The sequence below is a fragment of the Linepithema humile genome, chromosome 4 (genome assembly GCF_040581485.1).
Source record: "Linepithema humile isolate Giens D197 chromosome 4, Lhum_UNIL_v1.0, whole genome shotgun sequence".
NCBI classification, from domain to species: domain Eukaryota; kingdom Metazoa; phylum Arthropoda; class Insecta; order Hymenoptera; family Formicidae; genus Linepithema; species Linepithema humile.
Genome location: NC_090131.1, coordinates 30,792,896 through 30,820,865, shown reverse-complemented (window position 1 = coordinate 30,820,865; position 27,970 = coordinate 30,792,896). Strand labels below are relative to the sequence as shown.

Below are 27,970 nucleotides of genomic sequence, written 5' to 3'. Positions count from 1 at the left end.
TCAGTAATAACTATTCTCGCGCGTGTGTGAGCGACATGTAATATGAGGAACGAGGTCGCAGTGTTAGATCGAACCAAGTATCGGAAAAGCACATTTCGTGGACAAACAATATGAATAAACATTTATTTGATCGTAGAATATCGTGTACGCTAGAGAAAACAATCTCAATTCTAATATGTAACTCATGATATTTATGCATTACAACAAATCACTCAACGTAGAAATATTATATGCTTAAAGAAAATATTCTTCTAGATATAGATTCTTCTAAATATATCATTTAATAATTACACCATTTTATCAAAGAAACCAGATGAAGAATGGTTATTATTATTTTTCTTTGTGCGTATATTACGGTGTATGTGCGAGAAACTTACCGTAGACAAATAACGTGAATAATAGAAAGAATAATACGGCTGCAACGTAGTTAAGCAAATGATATCTCACTGTTTGACAAGAGAAAATTAAACGGACAGTGGTGCGATATATGTAAACGTAAAATAACGATATCAAAACAGACCGATGTGACAAAGGTGACTATTAAATATATATAAATATTGTTTTGCAACAATTATTTAACAAAATAATAATTTCACCCTTTTGGCACGACGGTCATCGACGATTACATCTTGATGAAGCGTCGGTGAAGTGATAATTTAATGATTGGAAAGAATAATAATATCTCAATTGCGTGGAACAATTATCCGAAGGTACACGAAACGCGCCGCATCTTGCAATCCTCGAGCGTTTTAATTGAGACAAACGCGCACCAATATAGTCCCGTTTTATAATTGAATTCCTTTGGGAAATTTAATGGCTCATAATCAACGCATCTGTTCTTCGCTCTGCGCCCTTCTGCAAACGTGCTTCTCCCTCCGTATCTTCTTTTTCTTATCGAACAAGACAGATGAAATTTCACACCCGTCAATTACGTTCCCCAGACTTATCGCCCAAATACGGGCCGAACATTTTTACTGCCAGACCACATTGGAAAAATTGCGCGCAATAATTTAAGATCTTTTCACGTTTTCGCGCAAATGGTGTTTTGATCTTAAAAACTAACTTTGGATTTTATAATTTTTTTTCAGATCGTAGAAGGCACGACGACGAAACGGTGATCAGCGAGAAATTCGTAAGCATAAGGACACGCTGTAGAATTAATTCTAAGTCAACATGGAATTTTACAAAGAGGACACCAATTTCAACAACGAGATTCTCGTTCACGCTTGACAGACAGCGGTGACAACGCCACCGTAATAATATTCAGTCTGCAAACGTCTTCGCAACATCGGCCGGCGAACGAAAACAGAATTGGTAGGTCTCTGCGGTTCGTCGATCAACGCTTTTGCGGTGAGATTCTTGTGGAAGCTCCTCTCCATCGAATGTCCTCGAAAAGCGAGCCTTCTGCGAAGTTTCACAAATTGTATGTCCCGGAGACTAGTTACGCGTTGTTCCCGAAGAACTTTCGTATCGATCACACGAACGTCGGACGAACTTTCTTTCGGTGCGAGTCGGGAACTTTCTGAAAACTACGGCGACGCGATCCCGCCACTTCCTACTCCCCGCTTTCCTTTATCTTTCACCAAAGCGCTCTCGGCTATGAAAGAACAATTTCACTTAAACTGTTATAAACGCGGCGCGCCACGCTGGTGTTGCAAAATCTCGAAGCCAATTGAAAATTAAGAAGATTTCCGACGGTGTTCGCGTGGAATACAAGGCGAAACTCTCGTCCGGAGTAACGTCGAAAAAGGATTGCGAGCGGTGTCATCGTAGTGAAGAAAAATGTGCGGAACCGTTGTACCTTAAAATTCCAAGCGTGTCGGACGACGAAAATGGCGACCCACGTAATGCGACGGATGGCGGATCTGTGCAAGAGGTATCGCGAAAGCACGGAGAATTAAACGGAGATTCAGTTTTCCGGTTACTGTCGACGCCCGATTGAATGCACGAAGCTACCGAGAGGCGTGTCCGCCGCGCGTGATACGCGACGGGAAGTCGACGATAATGCAGACTTTGTGCTCGGGGAAGATTTTATTAGCGACGTGACGCGAAAGCTCTCCCGCCCACGTGATCGGCCATAGACCACGAAATCGTAAAAAAGCTGAAATAGGACGTAACATTTCCATTTGCGTGAAACGTGACAAGAAAGTTCAGTTGGCCTAATTTTGCAACAATACGCGATACAATGTCGCAAAAAGGGGCATTGAATTATGAGCGCGTGGAACAGAATAAATGTTTGACGAGAATCGTTACAAAACCTCGGCCCCATTAGGTATTCTATCATATGACGGACCAGAGTGAGATTTTTCTTCCAGCACAAAACGTGGAACAACGATGAACGGCGCTGGTAAATTCCAGAAGCGATATTTATTGTATTACTGTGCGATGCTACTCGTCAGCTAGAAAAGTTAACGTGCAAAAAAATCGCCTCGCCGTCGTAAAACGACGGACGAATTTCACGGCGAAACGTTAACGATGCTTCAGTAATCGTTAAATAGCACCGAACGACGATATACGCGCCGGCTGGAGCAACGGCGGGATGATTAAACGCAAAACTCCCATAAACCGGAAATCCATCAGACTTTCCTAAGTCGAAAGATCGGCGTAATAATCAATGACTGTGATCTCGATTTCTAATTGTAGATAAAAAAACGGGTACAAAAACTCCGTCACGATAACGACTACATCTACGAAGGAAAAGAGTTATATCAAAGCTTCGGAGATATCGGAAAAAAAACGCGCATTCATCTTCGGCGAATGAGCCGTGAGGACAATGGGTCTTCATCCGGCGGGGACGACTGGTCGACGATCTGGGACGCGGATCTTGCAGAGAGCGCCCGTGCATGAAACGCGAGTGGAAGTGAGTTCGAACGTCAAATTGAAGCTGTCGGCCGTGCAGCCGGCGTTACCTTGCAGTCTAACTAACGAAGCTATACAGTAACAGTCCGATATTATCGACGTGCTCACCGCTGCCGCGATGAAGTAATGAAATAGGCCCGAAAGATTGTTACAACAAGATCGATAAACAGGAAAATGGACTTGAATTAACGGTTTCGCGTAATCGAGAGACCGCCCACGCGTAACACAAGCTGCGAGTTCATTCCAAATCAATTTTTGTCCCGTCGCTAATGAGCGATTTCCAATTAAAATCGACCAGTCGGAAAAACGCGATTCACCGACGCGCAATACAACACGCGCCGAAATCATAGGTTCGTGTTTTCGACATCCGATAATTGCGCTTTCACGCGGAACATTGAACGTGAATAAGAAAATCGACAACGCCGAAGGAGCGTAAAACGAATATTGTCGCAACAGCGGCGTCGCAACAACGAGAACACGAGATTGATGAATGCTGATTCTTTGACCAGGCGACTGAGTCTCTTCTCGTGGCAACGCAGAGTCGAAAGACGGAAATTCCGAACATTGCTCGATGTTTCGATCGTAACATGCTCGGCTGCTACACGAGAACAGGTGTAATACAATTATTGAAGTTACATCGACGTGGTCATGAAAACTTGGCCGAGTTAGTTGGCCACTATACGTGGTCGACAGGATTATGTAAGTTATTTGCCCTGAAAGATAATGGTCCCGGTGGTTTCTCTCAGCAGCAAATTTTCATCTTTTAAATTAAGCGCCGAGGAAATATTTTTCAAGGGTATTTGCATATCTCGAACACGTTCAGCGTGAAAAGAAATAAAATAATACATGAATGTATTATCCAACGATCGATCGATCTAACGAGTCTCTCCTTATGACGCTATTGATGTTGCAATCGCGTATCAAGTTACGAAGAAATCCGCGCATCTTGAAGAAGGAAAAGGAGGAGGAGAGTAACAGAAGTGCAAACGAGGAGATGAAAATTGCGCGTTCCGGCTGCGATCTTTGAGATGGGATAAAAAGAAATAAACACCGCGCAAGACAAAATTACAAACTGAAAGATGAATAGAGGCAACTATTAAAGCGGTGGAAGAGAGCAGTGAGTAAAAATACCCGACAGTCTTTCGTTCGTATAGCTCAAACGGAAATCACGGAGAGAGATTAGCGATTCGTGATGCAGAACTTTAACGATTCGACGTTGTTCAACACCACGTCTTACCCTTGGAACGTAACTACGTACGACTATGACGGCTATCACAACGGCAGCAACTATACGGATCTCGAGCCGCGAAATCAATTCGTGCTACCGTGGTGGCGGCAGATGATTTGGACGTTTCTGTTCGCCTGCATGATCGCCGTGGCAACCGGCGGCAATTTGATAGTGATATGGATCGTGTTGGCGCACAGACGAATGCGCACCGTCACCAATTACTTCCTGGTGAACCTCAGCATCGCGGACGCCATGGTCTCCACTCTCAATGTCATCTTCAACTACACGTACATGCTCAACAGTCACTGGCCGTTCGGCACCCTCTACTGCAAGATTTCCCAGTTTATCGCGGTCCTCACCATATGCGCTAGCGTCTTCACTCTGATGGCAATATCCATTGATCGGTGAGTTTTTCTTTTCAAATAACTATTAATATAAATTAGATCATTTCTATACCACCCAAATACCCGCGCCTATTGCTCGAATTTTTCAGTATTGTCTTGGTATCCAAAAATCCAGATATTTCGATTGCTACCCGGATACGCGAATACGCGATTAAATTCGTACGCATTGTAACGCATACAATATTATTGTAAAGTATACTGCTGTTGCACTTAAAAAGGCTATTTTTTAATTTTCTTTATATCGAGATAAATAATAAATATATTAATAGACATTTTTCTTAACACCATTCGGTTTTTATTGATATAATTTTTATTATAGACACAATATGATTCTCTAAATTTATTCGAATACAGAACAATTAAGGTATTATTTTGAAACGGCGAACGATTATGCGTTTCAAATGATGGCGTTCTAAATCGCGTTCAATTTTAGAACAATGCCGCTTAGGATTTCCCTCGCTATTGCACGAGACCTGAACTCACCGTGAGCGAAGAATATACTTGTCAACGCGCTAATCATCTTGTCTAAAAACAAATTATCACCATAATCCTTAGATAGGTCAGACAATCAATAATTTCGAAAACAGTGGAGCTTTAACTCCCGTAGATTCCCCCTTTTAGCGCGTAGCTCGTGCCGGGATCTCCCTTAGATCGATATCCGGTTCTGGGAAAACACATTTCCTTCTGTTTATCCTTAGGAGTCCCGGCATGAATAAAAGTTGGTGTGAGTGCGTCGTATATAACGTTGCGTTAAGGAGGGTTAACGACGAAGATCAATCTGACGTCGAAAGTCGTCTGCGACGAAAAACGAGAAAGATAAATACTCGCATTGCAAACATCACCTGCTCCGCGATTAAACGAGATAAAACCATGAAGCCAAGCCACCAAGATCCAATTACGTAGTTCAACAAATCTCAACTTGCTACTCGTATTTGCAGTTTAATCGAAATATTGCCAGTGGTGATATTTTTCTCTTATGTAATTAATACGCGCACTTTCTAAATCTACCGTGTCCGAGTTACTTGCACAAGAAAAGTTTGCACGATTGTTTTTAACGGTAGTACATATTACCACTTTTTTCTGTCAACAATTGCTCCGCAACAAATGATTTAATAAAGAGATTGCAAGCGCACGAAAGTGAACAAATATAACAAGAATACTTTTTTGCGGAAATATATTGGGAAAAAAAGTGCAATTCAATCTGCGAGCTTGAAAATGTTGGACTAATTTTTTAAAACGCCTTCTCCACTTCGAATAAGCGCCATTTGGATATTACATTCTCAACGGAATACGTAATTTACCGCTCTTTTTATTGTCGCGATAGATCCAATTTTAATTCACAGCACTATGATTCTTTAATCAGATTTAAAAAAAAAATTAATTCCATTGATTAAAGGGAGGAAGCATTCACTTAAAGTGATCGGTTAAACCAGCACAGAGAGTTGCGAACTGAAGATTCTGCCGCAAGTCGCGGCTAATATCAGTACCATTTTGAGCGCGACCGCTTAAACTACTCACTTTTCAAGCTAAACAACCCATCTCAAAGCCGATTACGCTAAATTCGCGTCCTATCTAGCCGAGCGAATGATTGCCTCGATAGAACTTCGGTAATAAAAGCCTCGAAATCTGAACGAGGAAAACCGCCAATTAGAATGTTGCTTTTTGCGAATGTATATTTCTTCCCTTCACTGTGTTTAAAAAAAAAACCGCTATCTGTAAGTAATATTCACGGAACTGCGAGAAACATAAACGATTAAAGGCCGGTCTCTTTCTCATGATATCTTACACAATGTTTGTTGCCCTAAAACAACAGCGTATTTCTCAAAGATTTAGACATATTCAAACGTAATTGTCGATAAAAATTTCGATCCTTTCCGCTGTCGTCGACAGATGCGACGTATATTGGAAAAGGTGCTCAGGTCATAAATCCAGAAATTCGTTTTTATACCGAGGACACAGGAGGGGATTGGATCGCCAGTGGCGAGCGCCGATAACCGCGAACGACGCATGCCGCGCGCGCGGACGGATTTATCACGGAAACTAATTTTCGGCGATATACTAGAGGGGTGACGCCGAACGTTACATGCATTGTTGTCTGCGCGACGACTGCCATCGATATTCCGTGGCCAACATCGATACAGGGCCATTTTCAAGAGACATTTCGTCGAGGAGGAAACGCCAATGGAGCGTTGCACTCGATCGAGCCATTCCCGTGCGGCATTCTCGATAAATGATAATGTGCGTTATCACGGAGCATGGAAATCTGAGTTCTTGACAATGACACTACAGTATGGAGAAGATAGACGGAGAGAGAGGGGAGAGGGGAGAGGGAGGGAGGGAGGGAGGGAGGGAGGGAGGGAGGGAGGGAGAGAGAGAGAGAGAGAGAGAGAGAGAGAGAGAGAGAGAGAGAGAGAGAGAGAGTGTGTCAGTGAGTGAGAGAGAGAGTCAGTGAGTGAGAGAGTGAGTGAGTGAGAGAGAAAGAGACTCATCGGAATGTAGATATCGCGTCCGATAGAAATAACGGGCATTGTAGTTGAATACGGTCTCGATCGGTTTTCCCTGCGACAGACGCTTTTATCTAGATCATTAAATGTATTACAGAGCAGGGACTTTATATACGTTGGTCGCAACGAGCTTCTGTAAATGCAATGAGATTGAATGGACTGGAGGAAACTTAATCGGCACACCACTTTCCGACGACAATTTCTTCGAACAAATTCATATCGTCGTAATAAAACCAATCGTGTGCACCGCGGAAAAGCGCCAACGTTTATATTAAAACGCAGATTTCCTTCGCAGGAAAAGTCGTTCCAATGAATTCATCCGCGATTCTATCCGTCGCGCCTCGTATAAACACGTCAGAGGCAGATGTTGTCGTGGGTATGGAAAAACTCAGAGATTGGATCGCTAGTTAATTTTCTCCGACACTCGATAGCTTCACGCAAGGATATTGCTGTTATCACTATCTACCTACGTGTGTAGGCGCGCCTGTCGATACGTATGTAAGTATTGCCCTGGGAAAGGTCGATCTCGAGAGGTCGAAGGAGGAGAGGCAATCGCACCACGCAGCCGCGAATAGAAGAGGATCGGCAAAGTTTCTTTTCATCGTGAGAAAGGGGATAAATAATTGATGGCACGAGGTAAAAAATCACTTGTCGTCGCTTGAAATATTTTTCTTTTAGGCACTTGAATGGCGAGAAAACGCCCCTAAGAAAGACTAGCTGCGAATGACGCCAAGTATCATCACCGCGTGTAAGAAAGAGCGGAAGATCCTGAAAAGGATAATAACCACCAGTAGAGATCATAAATTATATCGCGAAGCACTTGACCTTGATGCGGTCGCGATGGGCACGTAACGAACGAGAATTAGTTCCTGCGGTTTAATGCACATCTCCGTACGGAAACGGGAAAACGTCGGTGCACTTTGCCCACATTAGCGGTTAAAATATTAACCACGAATAATTGCCATGCTTTTTTACTTAATTCAGACCGAGAGACTTAGCTGAATTACAACGCGCTCATTAAAATGCAATCAGGCATCTAGCAAATTTGTACGTAACACGAATCATTCGACGTTATTTTTACGCAAATTGTCCGTAAAACCTGTTATTTTTATGATCTTACGCAGCTGTATCTCGTAAAATGTTATTTTTACAATCTCATTAGAATAGAGCGTACGACTTTACATACACAGTGGAGAGGAATAGTGGAGAGGAATACAATGAAGAGGAATACACTATTGAAAGTTAACTATCGCGGTTATTCTTGCTATAGATTCCATTGTGAATGAATTTTCTTTTTTATGCAAATCCACAAACGAGAACGTTGCAAGTGTTCTTCTCTCCATATTTATCCCAAAAGAGCGTTATCATCGCTGCCTAGAAATATCTAGAATTCTTCGAAGTGCTCTTTATTCAAGAAAGCTTTCGCCCTCGCTCGCCATAATTCCCTTTCGCTCGTAACTTTTCATTGCCGGTTAGAGAGTTCTGTCGTGTGTGCAGAGAGACGTCTCACCCTGTTAAAACGCGCGGACGCGTTCAATTTTTCTCGGATAAAAATACCCCAACGCTTCTCGCACGTTCTATTCAGCAGAGATATATTTATATTACATAACGAGAGCATAGTTATATCGCCACGATTTACTAAACGTATTCGTTGCTCTACAGCGTCAATTGATGAGTATTGCGATAAAATCTTATTTACCGATTTTTGCAGAATATCAGTGAATAATAAAGTAATTTACCACACGGTAGAAAGATAAAATCTCGTTAACGACGGTTACACGGCGGAAAGATAAGAGTCTCGTTAACAACACTGAAAATGCAATGTAGGATTAACATCGTTTGTCGGATATCGTGACGACGTTCTATTAAAAATTAATATTGCGACTCGATTATATCCGGCAACGTGGTACAGTGAAGCGGTCAAGTGTGGAGACGAATACAACCGTACTAGCGTGCGGTGAGTACAACGATGTAATCGTTGCACGCGATGTAATCACGATGCTCTTAAAGAGATATTGGTATCGGGTGTATTATTCTGTATAATGAAAACTTTGCATCTGGAAATAGAGCTCTATTGTTACGAGATAACGCTTACATTTGCAGAAATTGCATGAAACGGCAGTATACATTCGCGTTTTGAAGAATGCTCATCTTTAAATATCGATGCCATTATAACATTTCCGTGTACGTTCGGCATCCATTATTCGCAATGGAAATGCACGCAGCACACGACCGACGTTGACAACGTCGGTGCAGTTAGCTCCTTGCGCGGTATGTCACGTGCATGCTTCCGATACCAATTCAAACAAGAGCCGCGTTGAAACAATACCGCACGTTCGCGCGGCAACTACCGCCGCCGCCAACATATGTATCTTGGAAACGGAATTCTGAAAAGCATGTTGCACGGTAAAATAAGAAATGCGAATCTCGGAAAAATATTCTCCCCCCCCCCCCCCCTGCTCGACAATAACTCGCCCGTCCGAAGCGGGAAAATACCGGCGACTTTACTTTGTGCGAATCGATTCTTTATATTAGAAATTCAATGAAAGTTCAATGGCGCGTAAACGCTGCGAATCGGTATGGAAAGTAGAACATTTTTGTTTCGAGAAAACGAGAAAACAGAGAAAGCATCTGAGAAAATATAAACGATAAATCCAGAAATATCGTCGCTCGCTAATATATTTTGACGAGCAATCAAAAAGACACTCAATTAGAAGCCGAAACAAACTAAATTATTAATAACGCGATTAGATTGATCGATCCGCGAGAAGGGCATAAAATCGTTGAGGGATAAAGATGATTCTGATCTCGACATTTGTGTATTTGCTGCCGTTATTCTGGCAAAATTCTATCAATAATTAATCTCAATATTCCAATCAATATTCCTATTATTAAATCTCTATCGTCATTATCGCTTAACTATCCGCCCAGTGCGCTATTAATTGCAGATTACCGGTCGAAAATTGAGCTAATTTAGAGCTTAATTAATAGAAGCTTGAGCCGACGAATAATTTAGGAAACGAGCGACGACAATCAACGCGGCACGCCTCTTTCGAGCCTCGATGGTGAGCAACATTCGACGAGTGAAGAATTTACGGGCGCAAGAACAATCTCGTGGCTCGCACAACTTGAACAATCAAGATAACGCGCGATTGCTACTATCCGACGGAAAATCGATCTCAAAAAGTATCCTGGCGCTCCTCGAATTGGAACGGAGATCATGGAGATGATACGAGCAAACGACATGTCGTATGCATTTATGACGAGAGTCAAATCAAATCACCGAGAATCCCACAACAGCAACTTCTTCGGTCGAACTCGCTTTCGCAAAATTCGACTCAGCGTCGAACGTGAATCCGAGAGCGACTGCGCCGAAAGCTCAGCAATGTTCCGATTCCGTATCAGACAACGTGGAAAAGACATCGAGTGCAGTTACGAGTTCTTTGAGGACGGCGGATCAAGCATCAACCGAGTTGGAACTAAGAGGATTGGTAAACTTTTCTGTAAAGATGACAACGAGTTCAATTTCTTCGATCGATTGAAACGCCGACCACTCGGTGGAGATTGTTAAGGATGAATCAATTACGGCGATCCGAGTCGTTTAAAGGACGAAAGTCTGCAGCCAAGTGCCTTGACACGAGAGAATCCAGCTGAAGAATTGAATCGAGTTTTGTCGGCTAACAAGAGCATCTCGGGCTTTAACAATCGCTACGATGACGTTGCGGAAGCCGCAATTACTAACGAGCATCCGACATCCTCGACTAACAAAGTGGCGATCGAGAAAACGGAATTTCCAGAAGAAAGTGTCCTTTCAAACGCCTTTAATCGAATATTCTACTTTAGAGCTTGAAAAAAATTAATTTCTTTTCTTGTATTTTTTCCATGTTTTATTGTCTCTTTTCAAAGTAAGATACCTCCTTAATACCTCCTTAATTCGAAGAAGGAATCAAGATGACGGACGGAACGTTTTCCATTGCGGAAAGCCATTCGTGGCGTACCTTTGCCCTATCGAAGAATACAATCTACCGGCGCGCTCCAATTTCTCTATCGCGTTTATCTTAACGGAAACGCCGTGTCAGAATTGACAGGCACGGTATCCAACTACCGGATGCGATCCAGCGAACTCATCTCAAGTGATTGTTGAGAAACTTGGCCGCGACTCGCGTATCCGCGAATCAATACCGAGCATTATATACCTCGTAGCGACGATCGACAAACTTAAGCAGGCACACGCCGTTGTTGCATCGCGCTCGCCGCCCTCGCTTGTACCGAAAGCATGACTGAAATACGTAGACAATTACCGAGCAATACGCAGTTCCGGTTTGCATGATAATTCCGATTTCTCCTGTAAACGGAGACTCGCTTGTTTGTAAGCGAGAAGATGGTTTGTCCGCGGGCGTTGTTTCACTGAGGAGACTAGTTTGCAAACTGGTTTCTCGACGTCCCTGACCTGCCGACACGACGCGCCACATCGTACAGCTCGCGTGAGTAAATGTTGACGGAGATCGGTCTTCGCCAAAGGCAATTTTTGACGCTCTCTTCGGATTAGACTGCGGAATCACCCTGCCTAGAATATCGCTGCGTTTATCGTGGAAACCGCAGATGCTCAATTCCGCACGAGATAACATGGATTATGGCCTCGCAGCGTCGAGCGGGGCTTTTCGCGAAAAAGGGTGGAAATTAATTTCGCTGCCGGAGCGAACGATGAGTGAGCAAACAGAAACGATATCGAATCATTTAATGATAAGACCATCGTTCAACAGATCGCGGAACAAAGAGATGCCGAAACGAGTTCGGCCTCGAGCAAACAGCGGAAAAATCCGCTGCAAAAATGGACGCGCATCTGAGTAGTAAACTGACGGCGCTTCCGCGAAAAAATACGGGAATGAGAATCAACGCAGGAGAAAAGGTGCGATAAATTTCACCTCGTCGCACGTGAAAAGCGTCGATCAAACGCAGCTGTAGACAAATCGGAACAGTCCGGTGAGCAATGTGGAACAATACTGTATTGAATATAACAACATAAACGGCATTTTTAGTACCGACAATACCAGTCTGACCGCGCGCATAAACATGAAAAATTCAATCGCTTCAGCATTGTTATTGTTGTCGATGGAATTATAAGACGCGGTATTGTTAGACGCCGTGATAAAATTGGCCACGACGTTATCTTCGCGAGATTCCGACGAAAGCGGCGCGATAACGGTGGCGGATCATAACGCGAACGCGAATATCATCTTAAATTCCATTAATGCCGAACAAACCGACGTATCAACATTTAACGAAACAAGCGGCTCGGAATTCAATTTTAAAAAAAAGTCAGGAATGTATTCAAGTATCGCTTCATGTTTTAGTCCGTCAGAAATAACAGCCGACAATAAAATCGACGATAAAATTCAAGTCAGTGCAGGGCGGAAGAATGTCGAATTTAAAATCGGAATTGCTACTGTCGATTTCGCCGTTTTCAGACCATCGCCGGCTGCCGACGTGAATGCCAATACCGCCTTGAATCGTGAACAACAGAATTCGCGAGCCATACCGACCATCCGCTTCCGCGTCAGTCATCCGTCCGAAAACAAAACTTCCGCGGCGACCTCCGTTAAAGGGGATGCTGCGGCACGGCGCGGCGATGGCCTTTAGCTTCGATCGGCGGCATTGACGACCGCAACGCAAATGTTAGTGTCAATCAGAATGATGTCGTGCACGTTATTGACAGGTTTGCGAACGACGTGGTAAATTTTCCACCATACAAGCTGTGCACCGAATGCAACGTAACCTATAATGCTGGCAACGCAATAGGAACGCCAACAGGAACGTTGACGCTAACGGTCGCAATTATCGAGATTTGTGCTTAATTACGATAATCCTCTGAGACTCGCAAGATAAAATTTGGAAAAAAATTTTTTCTCAGAGTTTTATAATTTTTCAGGCATTTTCGATCAAATTTTCAGGCAAAAATAAACTATTTCACAAATAGAAATTAGAATAAGATTATTTATTATATTTTTCTAAACGTGTTTTATATTCTTATCTGTTGTAGAGAAAGAATTAAATATTAAATTTTTAATTTAAAAAAGATAAATAGGATTATAGGGGACAAATCTGTCGAAAAAATTGAAACAAAATCCTCGAAAAAACATCTTCACCGGAGATTCCTGAATCTCAATAAAATTCTAAAGGTTTTCAAGGTTTTTCCAGGTGGTAGATATCTTAGACGAAAAACTATATGCAGACCACTTTCCGCTATGCCACCAAGGATTCCTGCGGAACCTCAAGCGACGGCAAGCAGCGACTTCAAGACGTACATGCTCGATTTTCAGGCGGAAAATCAGATTAAACGCGCGAAACTCGACTGCTACGCATCGGCGGTATCTGAGCAGACAAACTCCAAGCGAAACGACCGCCGAACCTGTTGAGTCTCAACCTGTTGCGGCAGCTAAACAATCCGAAATAACTTATTCCGCTTATTTGTCAATTGCTGTGACGAGTATGCACAATAAACGATGCGGAGTATCAAGAGCGTTGCGGGAAATAGGAAAACGTTATCATATAATATAAGATATAGGAAAAAAATGCAGACGGCGATAGCATCGGAATACCGATGATCGCGATAATTAGCGGTAATTAGCGATTATTACCGCGTCACCGACCACGCGAAAGATTTCGCAGCACAATAACAATTATAGATAACTCAATGTCCGTAGCATTCCGCGGATGCGCTATCAGCTACCTTTCTCGGTCTATCGAGAGGAAGGCGATTTACGTCACCGACCAGCGCGAATAACATAAATAAGCAGCGGCGCAGCACGAATGCGAGCCGCAACGCGAATTTTAATGAAAATACCAACGGCGTTGTCCCGCCCTAGCGATCGGGGGACCGATTAAAATTCCGATGCTGTCGATGTCGTCGCCCACGAAGCGATCGATTGATCGCGGGGGACGAGTATTTGAGACGAGACGGAATGCGAATCCTAAAGACAATACCAACTCGTGCCGTGTCAAACCGTACGCCAATGTCGCAGATGCGCATCAAGCGAGCGTTATTCGACGTATCGCAGTCCGTCGAACTCCGCATCTAGCGTGAAGACCGTAGGCATCGCTCAACCAGCGTGTCGATCTCGACGCGAGAGCAAACACCATGTCAAGCCACCGCCACCGCCACGGATCGAAGGTAAACGGAGACGCAAACGTCAATTTCCTGAGCGCGCATCCGACCGTGGCGACGATGCCTCTGGCGGAACCGACGCCTTTAGCGTCGCCGCAATCCAGCCTGCTCTGTGAACGATCCAACCGATGCCAACCGCAAACAGCAGCAACCCGAATCAAAAGCCTAATTCGAACATAGGTCGACAAAGTGAAATACGATCTCGAGGCCGTTGCTGCGAATGAAAACGAGGACGCGAGTTCGCGTGGCGGAGCGATTCTCGTCAATCCTCGAGTCCCGAGTCGCCGATGTGATCGGCTCGGGGCCAAGTGTTCTGGAACGTCGCCAGGCCGTCGAACGTCAACGCGAACTACAATTACAGCGTCAACGTCGACGCCAACGCCAACGTCAACGCCGGTCGCGTCGACAACGCGACGGATTAACACGCTGGCCATCCGATTGTGCTCGTGAATCACATCATCGATCAACGTCTTTCTCCCTGCGGGAATAATAATCTAACAGTCGAATGTGCCAGTCGACAACGTGCGAACCCCATGGGCTGCTTCCTGAACAGCGTTTCGCACTCGCGAAACGCGCAACGCAACGTTGATTGCAATTCCTACATGAACTTTCACGTAAATTACAAGATAAATTACAGCGCCGATTATAATTGCGAAACAATGCGGAGCACAGAAAAAGGTGGTGCATGAATTGCGATACAACAGCGACGAAGAGAAGAACAGGCCGGATGTAATGCGATAAGAAGTTCCTGAGTAGGCAACCGTGGAACCCGATAACCTCTGGTCCAGTCGTTCTCGACAACTTTAATCCGCACTGGCCAGCGTCGCGTCGGAGCGGGCGTTAGTTTGGTCGGAATGGACGTTCATCGAGACGGATTACTTTAACTAGGAATTCACGCTGCGCATGTAGCTTGATAAAATATGCATTGCATCTGCGAACCGTCGGGGAGATTAAGGACTATAAAATGTTTATGTATTTATGATAACGCCGGCAGAAAACATATTATCTGCGCGGAAATAATGGGTATTATAGAACGCAAATCTAATGAGAAAAAGTGCTGTGTTAAACATAAATTAATTATCCTTAGACTCAAATCTCAAAATGTTTGCATGTATAATTATAATACGTTACACGAAATAATACAGAAATAACTCTGCGAAGGAAATTTCTTTCGCGCGCGATAACAGTGCTTTTTGAAATCAATTATTTAAAATAATACCACTGCCTTTATAATTGCATGCTTTGACAAGTTAAAATGGCAACATTTTTACGGCGCTGTAATTCTACACGTGCCTTAAAAAATGGATGGATAATCTAATTGCGAATTTATACAGCTTATAGTCGATTTGCATTTCAAATTATATTTAACGAACATCCTCTTTCTTGCGCTAAAAGAACTTTCTTTGTGGGATTTACACGTTTCAAACGGCAAGTGTTAAAAAATGCAAACAACGTTTTATAGCAATTTTTTGGAACAACGAATAAACTGTAAATTTACAATGACATGATGCACAAAACAAGTAATAACGAATATCATATTACAATTTCTCATGGCCATCTGTTTGCGCTCGTAATAAAACGTTCACGTGCCTTCCAGTTTCATTTCGAAGGGACAGAGGTCAATAATCTTTGCAATTTATTATCATGACGATGCAATAAAGCGAGGGTCAAGGACCTCTTAGGATCTTTCCCAACTACCACAAAAACGGGCAAAATGTGATAATGCAATTTGGACCATTCTTCTCCCCAAAACGCGCGGTGCCTCTGACAGAAGGCGAATCCCTGGGAATTTTCGTAACCCACTTTCTTATGAACGCCCTGTTCGTTCGTTCGTTTGTACCCGGCAAACGTACAACAGCTATGACAGCTACCTCTTTCAGAGAACATCTATCTTCCACAACTCTTCCGATAAAGACCTTAAGCCTGCGTCCTGTCTTGTTAAGATTCAACGTGAACTTCAAAAGGCGTCTAACAGACATCTAGAAAGAACGTATGAAAAATTAAGTCTTTTAGGGATTTGTATCGTGTGGGAACGCATGCAGCTGCAGAAAACAGAATGATCGACCATATCCTCGATATTTGGCAGATCTTGTCGAGATTATCTTGTCGAGAAAAGTTTATTCGTTTAAAATTTTATGCGCCCGTATTTAAAGCTGGCCGAAATGAATGAAGGAAGCGAATAAGTAACAGCTGCCGGATCGAAAGTAGTACGAGTAAGCGCATAAATCGGGCGCAAGGAGGTCAAGACTTTCCTAAATCTCTACCCTCGACTAGATTGCCGCAACTCTCCGTACCGAGATGCAGCTTTGCGAAAACCGTCTAATATGGGACGAATATGAAACAAATATGGCGGCTAATTGCGTCAAAGCGATGTTATGTGATTGCGTTGCGATGCAATTTTGTGAATACTTGAAGAGAAGTGAAATATTTTACTTAACTTTTTTCCAACAATTTCAGCTGTCTATTCCCACAAAATTCCAACCAATTTCCAGCGCTATGTGTGTGCACGCATTACGAGCTAATGCCCGAGGGATAATCGACGAAAAAGCTGCTTTCTGATGTAGCTTTTTCCAACGACTGCAATCGTTTGCTTTCGTGTTGAAATTTCCACCGAGATTTCCACTCACGTAGAATTTACGCTTGTTACATTTGATATATTTTCAATGATATAAAATATATAATATCTGAGAAAATGTAACACTAATTCGAAATACACGATCGCAATAATACAGCGGATATAGATTGCGACAGTAAAATTTTAGAAATAAGTAGTAAAAATATAAAATTGTATGTATTAATAATAATAATCCTTTTTTTTTCTTTTTTTTTTTTTTTTGCTTAGCTTTAGACGTAACGTTATTCAGCCCCTTATGTTAAAATATTGATATAATTCCTTTGAATTAACCCAAAATAAGCCGATTAAGTAGAATCCTCACGGTACTAACGACAACAATCGAGAGCGCAGAAATTCCGTGATTTCGGAATTTGCAATGCATATACGAGCTATATGAGAAATGTTTCTTAGTGCTCATCTGCGGGATTAACATCTACAAAGCGGGCAAAAAGCACGTCAAGGACATTCGCCTGACAACCTACAGAGAGGCTTGAGTTCACTCCGTTCCATTCTCTACTTCTCTCGCTTCCGTCTGTACGGCGGTAACAATATTCTCGCGAGTCTCAACTGCCTGCTGCACATATACACCTATCCTACTTCAAACGCGAGACAATGTACATCTGAGGTTGGAGAAATGTCTCTTTATATGCAAGACACATTACTTTCCGAATGTCATGTTCTCAAAAATCTAAATGGAAATCTCAACAATTTCGAGAATTCTGAAAGATATATTTTATTTATATTGAAAATCCCATTTTGTACGAAAATAAGCACTGCTGTGATTATTGTTGTAATGTAATTGACCTAATTTAGGAGATGGCTAAAGTGAAGAAACACAGGAGCTTTGAATTAGTAAAATTCAATAAAACAAAATTTTATTATATTTTGTTAGATATTTTAGAAAGAAGAGAGAAATGCTTTTTATTAGAAAATTCACTTTTTTTACTTGTCTGTATAAAATTGTGTCCAAGATAGCTCGTATGAAAGAAGCGGAGGTAGAACAAAAGAGGCTGAAGTAAGAGCAGCGAGGAACAAGAGATGTAGCGAGAGAAATGCGATCAGACCGCGGGATGAACTTCATTCTGAACTTTATCTTTGAGAATACAACGGAGGAATTGAAACGTCGGATATATACGGTAGCCAAGAACGAAAAACAGTCAGCCTTCTTTTCAGGTGAGATCCAACTCGGATTCGATCAGATCGTTTCGAAAAGCTGAAACTCCGGTGCGGTGGAAAAATAATCCGCGCTTGGCTTTCGCGCGGCCGCAATGTAGGAAGGAACAAAAGAATGGAACGCACCGGTCTGCCGCCGGTAGTTTGTTACGAGGGCAAATTTCATTATTATCGATATTGTCATCTTTACGACTGCAAGCATCGTAAATGCACTTGGACGTCATCTCGGACGCGGACGCGTTTGTCTTTGTAATATCTGCCGTTGGAAACAAAGCGTCCCTAACGAATAACCCGTTGAAGTGGGTCACAGTGAATGACAAAAATGTCTCATTCCCCACCCTTTTATTACACAACCACCTTCTGTATCTAGCGAGAATTCTCTTCGGCTTCTATGTCGCTTGTTACGCAAGCACGACGACTCATAAATGTATTATTCTCTTCGTGGATCGCATTAGTACTCAGTCAGACGGAAAATTCTCTTCTGGTCAGAATTTCAACCAAAATTACAGAGAGAAGTTCACTCCGACGTTTTAATGCTTTGAATCTTGAATTTTAAGTGAAGGCTGTGATATTTGATACATCATTATTAAATTTATATATTTTAATTTTTATTGATTAGATTTCTAGAATTTTTTTGTACTTACATTAGCCGCAAGCGCGAACCTTTTCATTTATGACAATGATTGAAAAATAAAGCGCGATTATTCTCTTTGTGGATCATACGCAATCACAGGTGGAAAATTCTCTTCCGGTCAAAATTTTACTCGAAATTACAGAGAAATTTATTTCGACGTTTTAACGTTTCCTCGATTGTGAATGTAGAGTTGATAAAGACCCATCCAACATTTAATATGTTACTATTTAGATCGTTAGAGAGAATTTATACGAAGGCTCACATATCCATAGACTTAAATTCCCATCATTATCAGCATCGTTATCCATCCATCTCGCGTTTCAACCGCTTGCCGAGCGAACACATACACACATGTATATATAATCATAAACAACCCAAATTATCATTGGTATAATTTTTATTGGCGTTATATCACGTATCATGATTTTAAATATTTGAAATGTCGGACATGCTTTTGTAGGCGTAAGAACGAAATCGCTCGATGGCGTTTGAGGAGCTAACATAATTCCACCGAGAGGAGGACGCGATCTTGACGTGCAGCCAGGATTTGATCTTACATTATCGTGTAGAACAGCTTGCCTGCGGTGGATATTAGAAAATGGATTTCGCAACTACTCTCAACGCTTTATCGTCCGACGAACCGACCTTTCAATTCTATCATACGATCTTCCATTTGTCGAATTGTGGGTAGGCACGCTCCCTTTCTATCTCTTTCAATTCGACATTAATCTTCGCTCCTTCACATTTAGTAATACGGATTTTACGATTTGATCTGCCTCTTTCTGTATCAGTGCGCTCGTCTGCAGCGGCTTTAAAACTCCGGACTTCAGAGATATACCGGTCGCGTAAACATGATTTTACTATCTCGTTTATAATATTATCATTAGGTCCCATTGCGTCTCCGTCTCAGAGAGCTTATATCTTCTTCGTTTGAGATATTTTTACGCTTTCGCCCCCGGAAAAACGCTGTCACTGTCTGATCTATTATCCCGTAATCCTGTTCTTATCGTCCGGAAAATTTATGATAAAATTCGCGTCATCTGGAATTCCGTCTCTATAATATTTGCTTACAAGACTCCGGCACCTAATCCTATTTTGACAGACGGTAAATCTTATTGTATATTTTACTAGTTATATATAATATTATGCTATTGTGGGTGTGTATCATCGTAATCTTATTTTAGATGCTGGCAGATATAAAATAACATTTTCTAAAAACAACTTTCATATAAGATACTTAAAGGGATAATATTTCATTCATTTTTTAATTTCTCTAGATGGATGAGATTATTTTTAGATTAAAATTTCATGATTAAAAATAAGAATTATTTTAAAAGATTTGCCCAAATGCAACAATTTTATCTTCATACATTGATTAATGTGGATTTTGTTTTAGGTATATGGCCATCGTGAATCCCTTGAGACCACGTATGGGAAAAAAGGCGACACTATGCGTTGCGATCGTTATTTGGATCGTCGGAGTAATTCTTTCTTTACCGATGCTGGTTTTCTACACTACTTATACTCAGAACTTCATAAACGGCGAAGTCCGCGTCATTTGCTACGGTGCTTGGCCAAACACTTACGATGAATATTTGTAAGTCAAATATATTTTGATAATAATTTCTAGAATTTTTATATTTTTAGCATAAGATAAGCATAAAATAAACGGTTCTTTCAACATCTCGACTGTGCGGTCAAGCGAATGACAGAAGATGCGTAAAAGCGTTATCACCTCATGTATACGCACGTGTCACGCATTATACGCAATATTGTCGTTTACTGGTTTATGACTGTTAAACGACTGCACACGTCGGTCAGTTGATTCGTCTCTCACGTACATAAGCATACACATTCCGAACGCATACCACGCCGACACAATGAGTCCATCATTTCATTGTCAAGTGTTTTCAGTTCTGTTATCGCAACGAGGCGATACATCGAGCTAATTCTAGTTAGAGATGCAGAGCACACATATAAATGTATCGAAAATCCTTAAAATACTTATTCCATTCATGCGTGATTAAATCGGCATCGCAATTGTACGTTGTAATTTTAGATGGAGATAGATCTTAACCGTGTTCCACATTTACGTTCCGTATGATCGTCCATTAAGATAAGATCGCGAAAACGTTTCGTCAAGATAACATACTCGCTTCGAAGCGGGTTCTGTTTCCTAATTGAATGATTCGAACGGAATACCGGAGCTCGGCTATCACGCTCAGCACGTTATGTAGAATCACGCATAGGCGACTTTATAGAACAACCAGGAGAGCGCTGATTGCGATATAAATGCAGTTTCAAACAATTGTTCCCTAAATTTATGTCACTTAACCGAAATGTTCGCGATTTTACTCGTTACGATTTTGCAAAGCTCTTTCCATTACATTTCGCTTGCTTATCTTTAATTGTCCGAAGCATAAGAGTTTTCATTTTAAAACATATTGCATTGATTGGTCGGTACAAAAATATCCGCAAGAATTTCTGCAAAACTTTTCAGAGATCGAACCTTTATAAGCTTGGCCAGGCATTTCCGCCACATTGCCAAAAGCTTTCCTCTTTTAAACTGCATACACACATCGGCAAGTGATAACTCGTAAATCTGAATTTATGCCATTTCCTATACGATTTTATTACAAACCACACTATATAAAATAGAACTGCAGATATAACTCCTGTATATACTCACATTCTCAGAAATCTCGAGAAACGTGAAACTTTATTTACATTTTACTTCGCATGAGTCATGCGCGTGATCGTAAAAGCTGAACGGAAGTAGACAGCTCTATCTTTTTCGCTTAATGTGATTAATTTTACGGAAGCATTGATTGCATCATTTACGTTTCTCACTTTTGACGATTGTTTCGAAAAAAAATCATCTAAATTCATGCAATTACAAACGGTGAGTGTTATTAAAAAAAAGCTAAGCGCACAATTAAAAAAAAATGCATGTAAATTAGTCGTAATCATCATCAGTTTATATTAAACGCGCACCAGTTTATAGCACGCGACGCATGGCTTATCCATTGCCTGTATGTACGCAACTTTACTTTTTATCCACCATGCGATCTTACTTACATTTAAACCAATCTGCATGTATTATCGTAAGACTGGCTTAACATACATACACACACGTGCGCGCTCTCGATATTCTGAAGATTCCCTGAATATATTTCTCTCTTCAGAGCGAACGTTCCCAGACCCGGCGCGATCTAATCCTCGCATTAAACGCATTGAAAGCAAATTTGTATAAATGCCGGCATTATCGTAACAAGAAGCGCCGTTCATCGATTGCTCCGCAAAATTTGTTCGTTTGTTCATTTTATCGCCATTAAATCCCTGACAATCGCCTTTACCAATCTTTACGGCTTAAAATTGCATCGGAATAAATCGGAATTAAACAAGGCGATGGATTCGCATAACGGCAGTTTTTATGCGTTCCGGATTAGCATTTTGGCTTTCCAAGCAAAATGCGTGGAATCGAGAATTTCGATTATCGGAGCTTATAACGCCTCGTAATCTGATTGCAACGTATAAGATGATTCATTGGCAAATTCATTGTCATTTGTTAATAATAAACGAATACGTTTTAACGCATTCATCATGATGAAGCTGAATGCTCGGTTAGAAAATTAACATTGCTGTTAGTATCATTTTCGAGTCATCTTAATTATCAAAATTAACGCATATAGCCAGTTTTATCGAAGCATCAAGGAAAAATTGTAGCGCCTGCGGCGTTCTTCACTGGCGTCATAACGCGAGAATTTTGCATGGTAATTTAGCTGTCGTACCTCCTGCCTTTTCAACGTCAGTCGAAACTGATTGACCGGGAAATGAATATATTCTCTTCTCTTTTAAAATACTGCTCGCATAATATTCGAATCTTTTCAATTTTCTTGTGCTCCAAATTTTTTCGACAATCAATTGTAACTTCTTGTTTGTCTTTCTTTTCTTGCATTTTATGTGTTATTATTCTTTTCAATGTTCTCCCTTTTCTTTATAAATTTCGTTAGATACATTGTACAATACATTGTACAATGCATTGTACAATACAGAATTATATCCCGCTACTAAAGGTTAACGGCAATTATACGATTATCATTAGTCGTGTATGTGCTAACATGTAAATAATTGCACACAAATTTTCGCGTTGAAACGCGATCCCGGTTTAATGAATCTACGCAACTACAGCCTCGATAATACCATTGATACGCTTTGGTCAGCAAACAGCACTCGATGTACATTCGTTGGTTCATTAGGCCTAGTAATACATACTCTCGCGTATTCATCAATGCTGTAATCGATGCACTTGGAGAATCGATCGCGAATTATTTTCGCCGCGATCGGCACATTCAGCATGGTGCTTTGAAATCGATCATGCACCACGTTGGTGCCTCCGAACAAAAGCTTTACCGAGCGAAACCGCGATACCACATACTTTCATTCCCTTTGAGCATCACGTGTCACGTCGTTTCTCACGCTATCCAATGTAAATTTCTGTCGATGGTGCCCGAATAAAACATGTAACTCTGTGAAATACCAATTCGGTAAATTAAAATGTATGAGCCATAAATTAAATTTTATATGTGTAGAATGCTGTGTTCTATCATGTGTCGGAATTTCACGATGTATTACTCAATCACGGACTTTTTTGGCGAATTAGACATTGAGATTTCCTTAACGGTAACTTTATTGGAGTCTGTTCCTCGCGACATTTTTAATTTCCGATTCAAGATTCTGCAGCAATTATATTTTAAATTACATTTCTGTCCGAGAAAAGTGAAATTAACTGGAAAACAAGATCTTTTCCATTTGTTTAAGCTTCTAAAGCTTTTAAATCATCGAGACACCTTAATTCTCAATGTCAACGTAATAATGAGGCTCCGACTGGAACACTTTCCAGCTAAAGAAAAGTTGACTGCAGTTTTCTCAAAGTCTATGACGGAAAAAAGTGCACTATTTCTAGGGCAATATTTATAAAATGAAAATTTTTACATATTACGTCGAATAAATTTTGCTTTTGTAGAATAGCGTATGAGTTTCATCGATTTTCAGATACAACGTTGTCTTCACGATATTGACATATTTTTTACCAATTGGATCCATGACGTTCACATACGCCAGGGTCGGCCTGGAATTGTGGGGCTCGCAGAGCATCGGAGAAGCTACAGCCAGGCAGCTAGAGAACATTCGAAGCAAACGAAGGGTATGTATCGCGCATAAAATGAATTAATATCCGCGCTGATAGTAAGGCGCTGAAATTGCTTTCGTTTTTTACGATCGAAAGGCGATTTAAAAAGCGGGAAAGCGCGAAGGCGTTTAAACGCAGTAAAAAAGTTTTACTCCCGCTCGTCTTTAATGGCGATATTTTATTAAGAAGAAAGTAAATTGTGTCGCTTAATATTCATGAATAAAGAAATGAATGTTAATAAGCTTCATAAATTTGAGATAGAGTTTGTTGCACGGTCTTTACACTTGTAGGTGATTAAAGTGTAATATTATCTCTACACTTGTAGTATATATTTACGCGATGCGGTGCTGCTAAATAATCTCACACACGCGCTCTTTGTTGTCTCGTTATCTCCGAAACTTCGCCAAAACCGGTATATGAACTATATCAATTAATTATGTTTCGGATAGAACTTTAGACAATACCTGCTCACATTCTAGTACCTTATTTGTCGAACGTTAAATAAATTAGGTATAATCACTCTATATTCATGTAATTTTATCGAATTTTATTACGATCTAACGTACACACAATTATTATAATAATTATGCAAAGCTATTATGCTTGATTACATCGTTATCATGATGATGCAATATTTATCGAAAAAGCATTATGCATTATTAGCACATTGTGCGGCGAAAAATTACGATAACCATCGCACGGCTGTATTTCCCTCGCAGTCGTTCCGCTCGATATCGCATAGTCATCCATATCTTTCACTGAATCGCCAATTTTTTATTTCCTTCAGCGATCGTCAAGCTATCTTGGCGATCACCTAATACCATTCGGGAAAAGCAAATAATACTTACTCCCTTTTAAAACGCTCGGTGGTGCGATGCATTGATTACGATAAATACGACGCGTTGCTAATAACGATGAATTGCGTGAATCCATAAGACCGATTGCAAATGCAACGAGCGTATATTGTACATACATGCAATCGCACAATATACATCACATTCAGAAACACGAGGAAACGCATGCAAGCGGCATTAAGATTCGCACGACGACGATAATATCCCGCGGCCTGATGATATTGGCCTTATCCAACTCTCGTAAACTCGAGCTTATCGGCGCTGTTTTAGTAGCCGCAGGGGTTCCCCAGCGTGGTTCCACGATTTTCTCTTCCTTTATGAATAACATCAGCAATTCTCCAATAATATCGCGTGGCGGGGCAACGAAAACCGCGTAACGCACAAGAATCCCCGAAATACATGTCTTTGTCCTTTCTTATCTTAACGACTGTATGGTAATTTTTATTACTTGCTTGATAAATGGATGCGCGCGTAGATTTTTGCAATATTCCATATTTAACGGCAGATACCTGCGTTAATAAAATAATTATGCAACAGGCAATACAGAGTCTTCATAGGAAGTGAGAACGATTCGCTCTCTTTTCTTGCGTTAAATAAACTTGCGATAATTACTTTTAGCACATTTTCTGGAGAGGGATCGAGTTAGAATCGATATGTTTATTTTGTAAATAATGTTGATTACAGTTAACCAAGGTAAATTATTATATTGCGCATTTTCTATTACGTTGGACTTTCGCTTGCTTTTATTTTCTCTACACGACTCTCCTCTATATATTATTTCCGCAAGTAATTCACCATGTAAGCGATATTTCAAAAAACCGGACTTATATCGTGTAGTTACATTATCACGCACGCAAAGATATTTCGTTATATTTATCGCTATATCGTCACAGCTTGTTTTTTTCTCGCGCTGCATAGGAAGAAATTTAATGACGCGACGACGATTCGCTCAGCGATGCCGCTGAAAGACGTCTTTCCAATTACTTCTAAACGCAATCTGCAAAGATATTCGAGCTTAACGTCGGAGCGAAAATCACATATAGACTGAGCAATAGTGCGACCGGTATCCAGCACGTACCACCGAGACGACGATTTAAACCGAAAGCTCGGCCATAATTCGTAATTAGAGCAGTCTCTCGGTTTGCACTTTCGCGTAGCCATCGTGAGTCTCCATTTCCGACGCTTTGACTGTAATTCCTGGCTACTTTTGGTCGATAAGGTCTGTGGGGGAAAGTTTCATCTATCCTCCACGAACGTGAAGCGAGGCCAAAGCGCTTAGTTAATTTTAACTCGGAGAGAAGGAAAAAAAGAAACAAGCGCTCTTGAGGGAAATGATCTCTTTGTTTCAAAGAAAAATATCGGTGCAATTTAACACATTTGCGATACACAAGCACGACCAATATCGACTGTCCGCAAGTGTTCATTGAAACGTTTTCGACTGTGATTAAAAAAAAAGATTGGTTATACACGTTTTTGCCCTTCGACTATTGTCATTATTTTATTTTTCACGAATACTGCAATTGTTTCAGACGTGAAACTTTTTTATTTGCGATAAATTACATGAGATAGCGATACACGTAACGAAAAGTCTTCGACATTTGCACGGTAATATATACGTACGCGATATAAATGCAATTATTAATGCAGAAATATTATCTAACCGGCAGAGCGGTTACGGAGAAGGGAATAAAAATGGAAACGTGATTATTGAACATAAAAATGGCTATCACATAATGGATGTACATATAACGAATTCGCAACGAAGCGGTCGATGCGCATGCAACACGACTGACTATGTATTTTCCGTAACTACTGCAGAAATTGTATCCACAGTTCGACTCCAATGCGATATACATCTTGCAGGTATTATTATTGGAAATCTTTACGACAGAAACTGTAAAAAATATTCATTCAAGATGTGTTTGTTGAAAATTTATCCAAATTATTTATGTTTAAAAAGAAGAGGAAACGCGCTTTGCCTTTAATTAAATGCGCGAGATATGACGGTAAAGAGATTATAATAATACGCTGCGCACAAGTACAAGGAGAATCCAGTCAAGTGACCCCCGCTCAGCATGTTCGAGTGGGACTTTATCGGATTTCGATTAGACGACAAAAGGCGTCCGCTCTGCCATATTCCGAATCCTTGCTCCATTCCGCAGTCACGTGAGTATGCAGTGTAACAACCGATGACATTACCAGTACACGTATTACAGATTTCACATCCGTTACAGAGCGCTACCCGCATACAAACTCCTACGGACAAACCTCTATAGATAGATACATAGTACGGATAAACGGCCCATATCTATATAGTTAGACTGTAAATTATGTACAATATTATCGATAATAATTGTAACGTAAAACAGCTGTTATTTAACGGAAATATAATTTTTATACTCATCATTTATCTTTATGAAAAGATATCATGCATTTTCAATGCTTTTTTGCGTCATTTTCTCTTTAAATTTTATTACAGTTTTTTTAAAGACGGAAATTGCCTCGCTCGGCAAAATTTAATTCAGTGAAGGGTCTAACACGTTAAATTTACATACGAATGGAGCAAAATTGAAGCGGCGGAACGTCTTGTCATTAGCGTACCGTAATATTTCTTTTATTTTATTTATTTCCGAATTGTTCGCAGACCACGATCTTTTTAAAAAATTATAAAGCAATGATGTAAAATACAAAATAACGTGTGTCAAATATAAGCCAACAGAAGAAAAGTACTTAAATTCCTCTGGGAGTGTCGCACTTAAACTTAAAACGCAAATATGCTCAAAGTGCATTTACGTACATTTGCAGAGCCTGCACTTTAAAGGTGCATCACATTGAGCGTCTTTTATGCCACGTGCCTATGCAAAAGGTCGGTATAATGCTCCGCACGTTCGCAAAAAACAAGAATATTAAAAATTTTACTTTGCATCTTTGGATATGCCGTAGTTAAATAATAGTACCCAATCAAATCTTTACTGAGAAAGTAGATAAGGTATGCAATTTCCAAAACATTTAAAATATTGAAGAATTTTTAATATTTAAATTGATAATCCAACATCGGATTCTTTTAGCTTTATGACGATTACATTTTTGTAGCTGTCTCGTCAGTGTGGCGAGAAATTTCTCTGCGATTATATCAGATGCCGATGCTCGATTCACGTCAAAGAAAATGTGAGGAACGGACAGCTTGTAAGATATAAGTGTGCACGCTACGACAAATCCGTAAGAATAATAGCAAAACTGGCAGCCACGGGACTGCAGCAACGAATTCCGACGTTGTGAAGTGAAAAGGAGAGATAGTCAAATAATGTGTGACCAATTGTCGAGACGCAAGCGCGCGAACGATC

General features: G+C 40.9%; 1 protein-coding gene and 1 long non-coding RNA gene across 3 annotated transcripts in view; both read left to right on the top strand.

Moving 5' to 3' along the window:
• Positions 1–1,357: 1,357 nt before the first annotated feature.
• The window catches only part of LOC105677265 (tachykinin-like peptides receptor 99D), a 35,379-nt gene continuing 8,766 nt past the window's right edge, over positions 1,358–27,970 (top strand). For both annotated transcript variants that reach the window (XM_012375762.2, XM_012375761.2), the window contains exons 1-3: positions 1,358–4,491; positions 19,978–20,178; positions 23,637–23,787. In XM_012375762.2, the coding sequence (XP_012231185.2) occupies positions 4,052–4,491; positions 19,978–20,178; positions 23,637–23,787 (792 nt within the window). In that variant the 5' untranslated portion in view covers positions 1,358–4,051. The remainder of the gene's footprint in view (positions 4,492–19,977; positions 20,179–23,636; positions 23,788–27,970) is intronic.
• On the top strand, positions 26,242–27,577 carry LOC136999484 (uncharacterized). Its single transcript, XR_010889894.1, has 3 exons — positions 26,242–26,489; positions 26,587–26,792; positions 26,861–27,577. It is a non-coding gene; the product is annotated as an uncharacterized lncRNA (long non-coding RNA).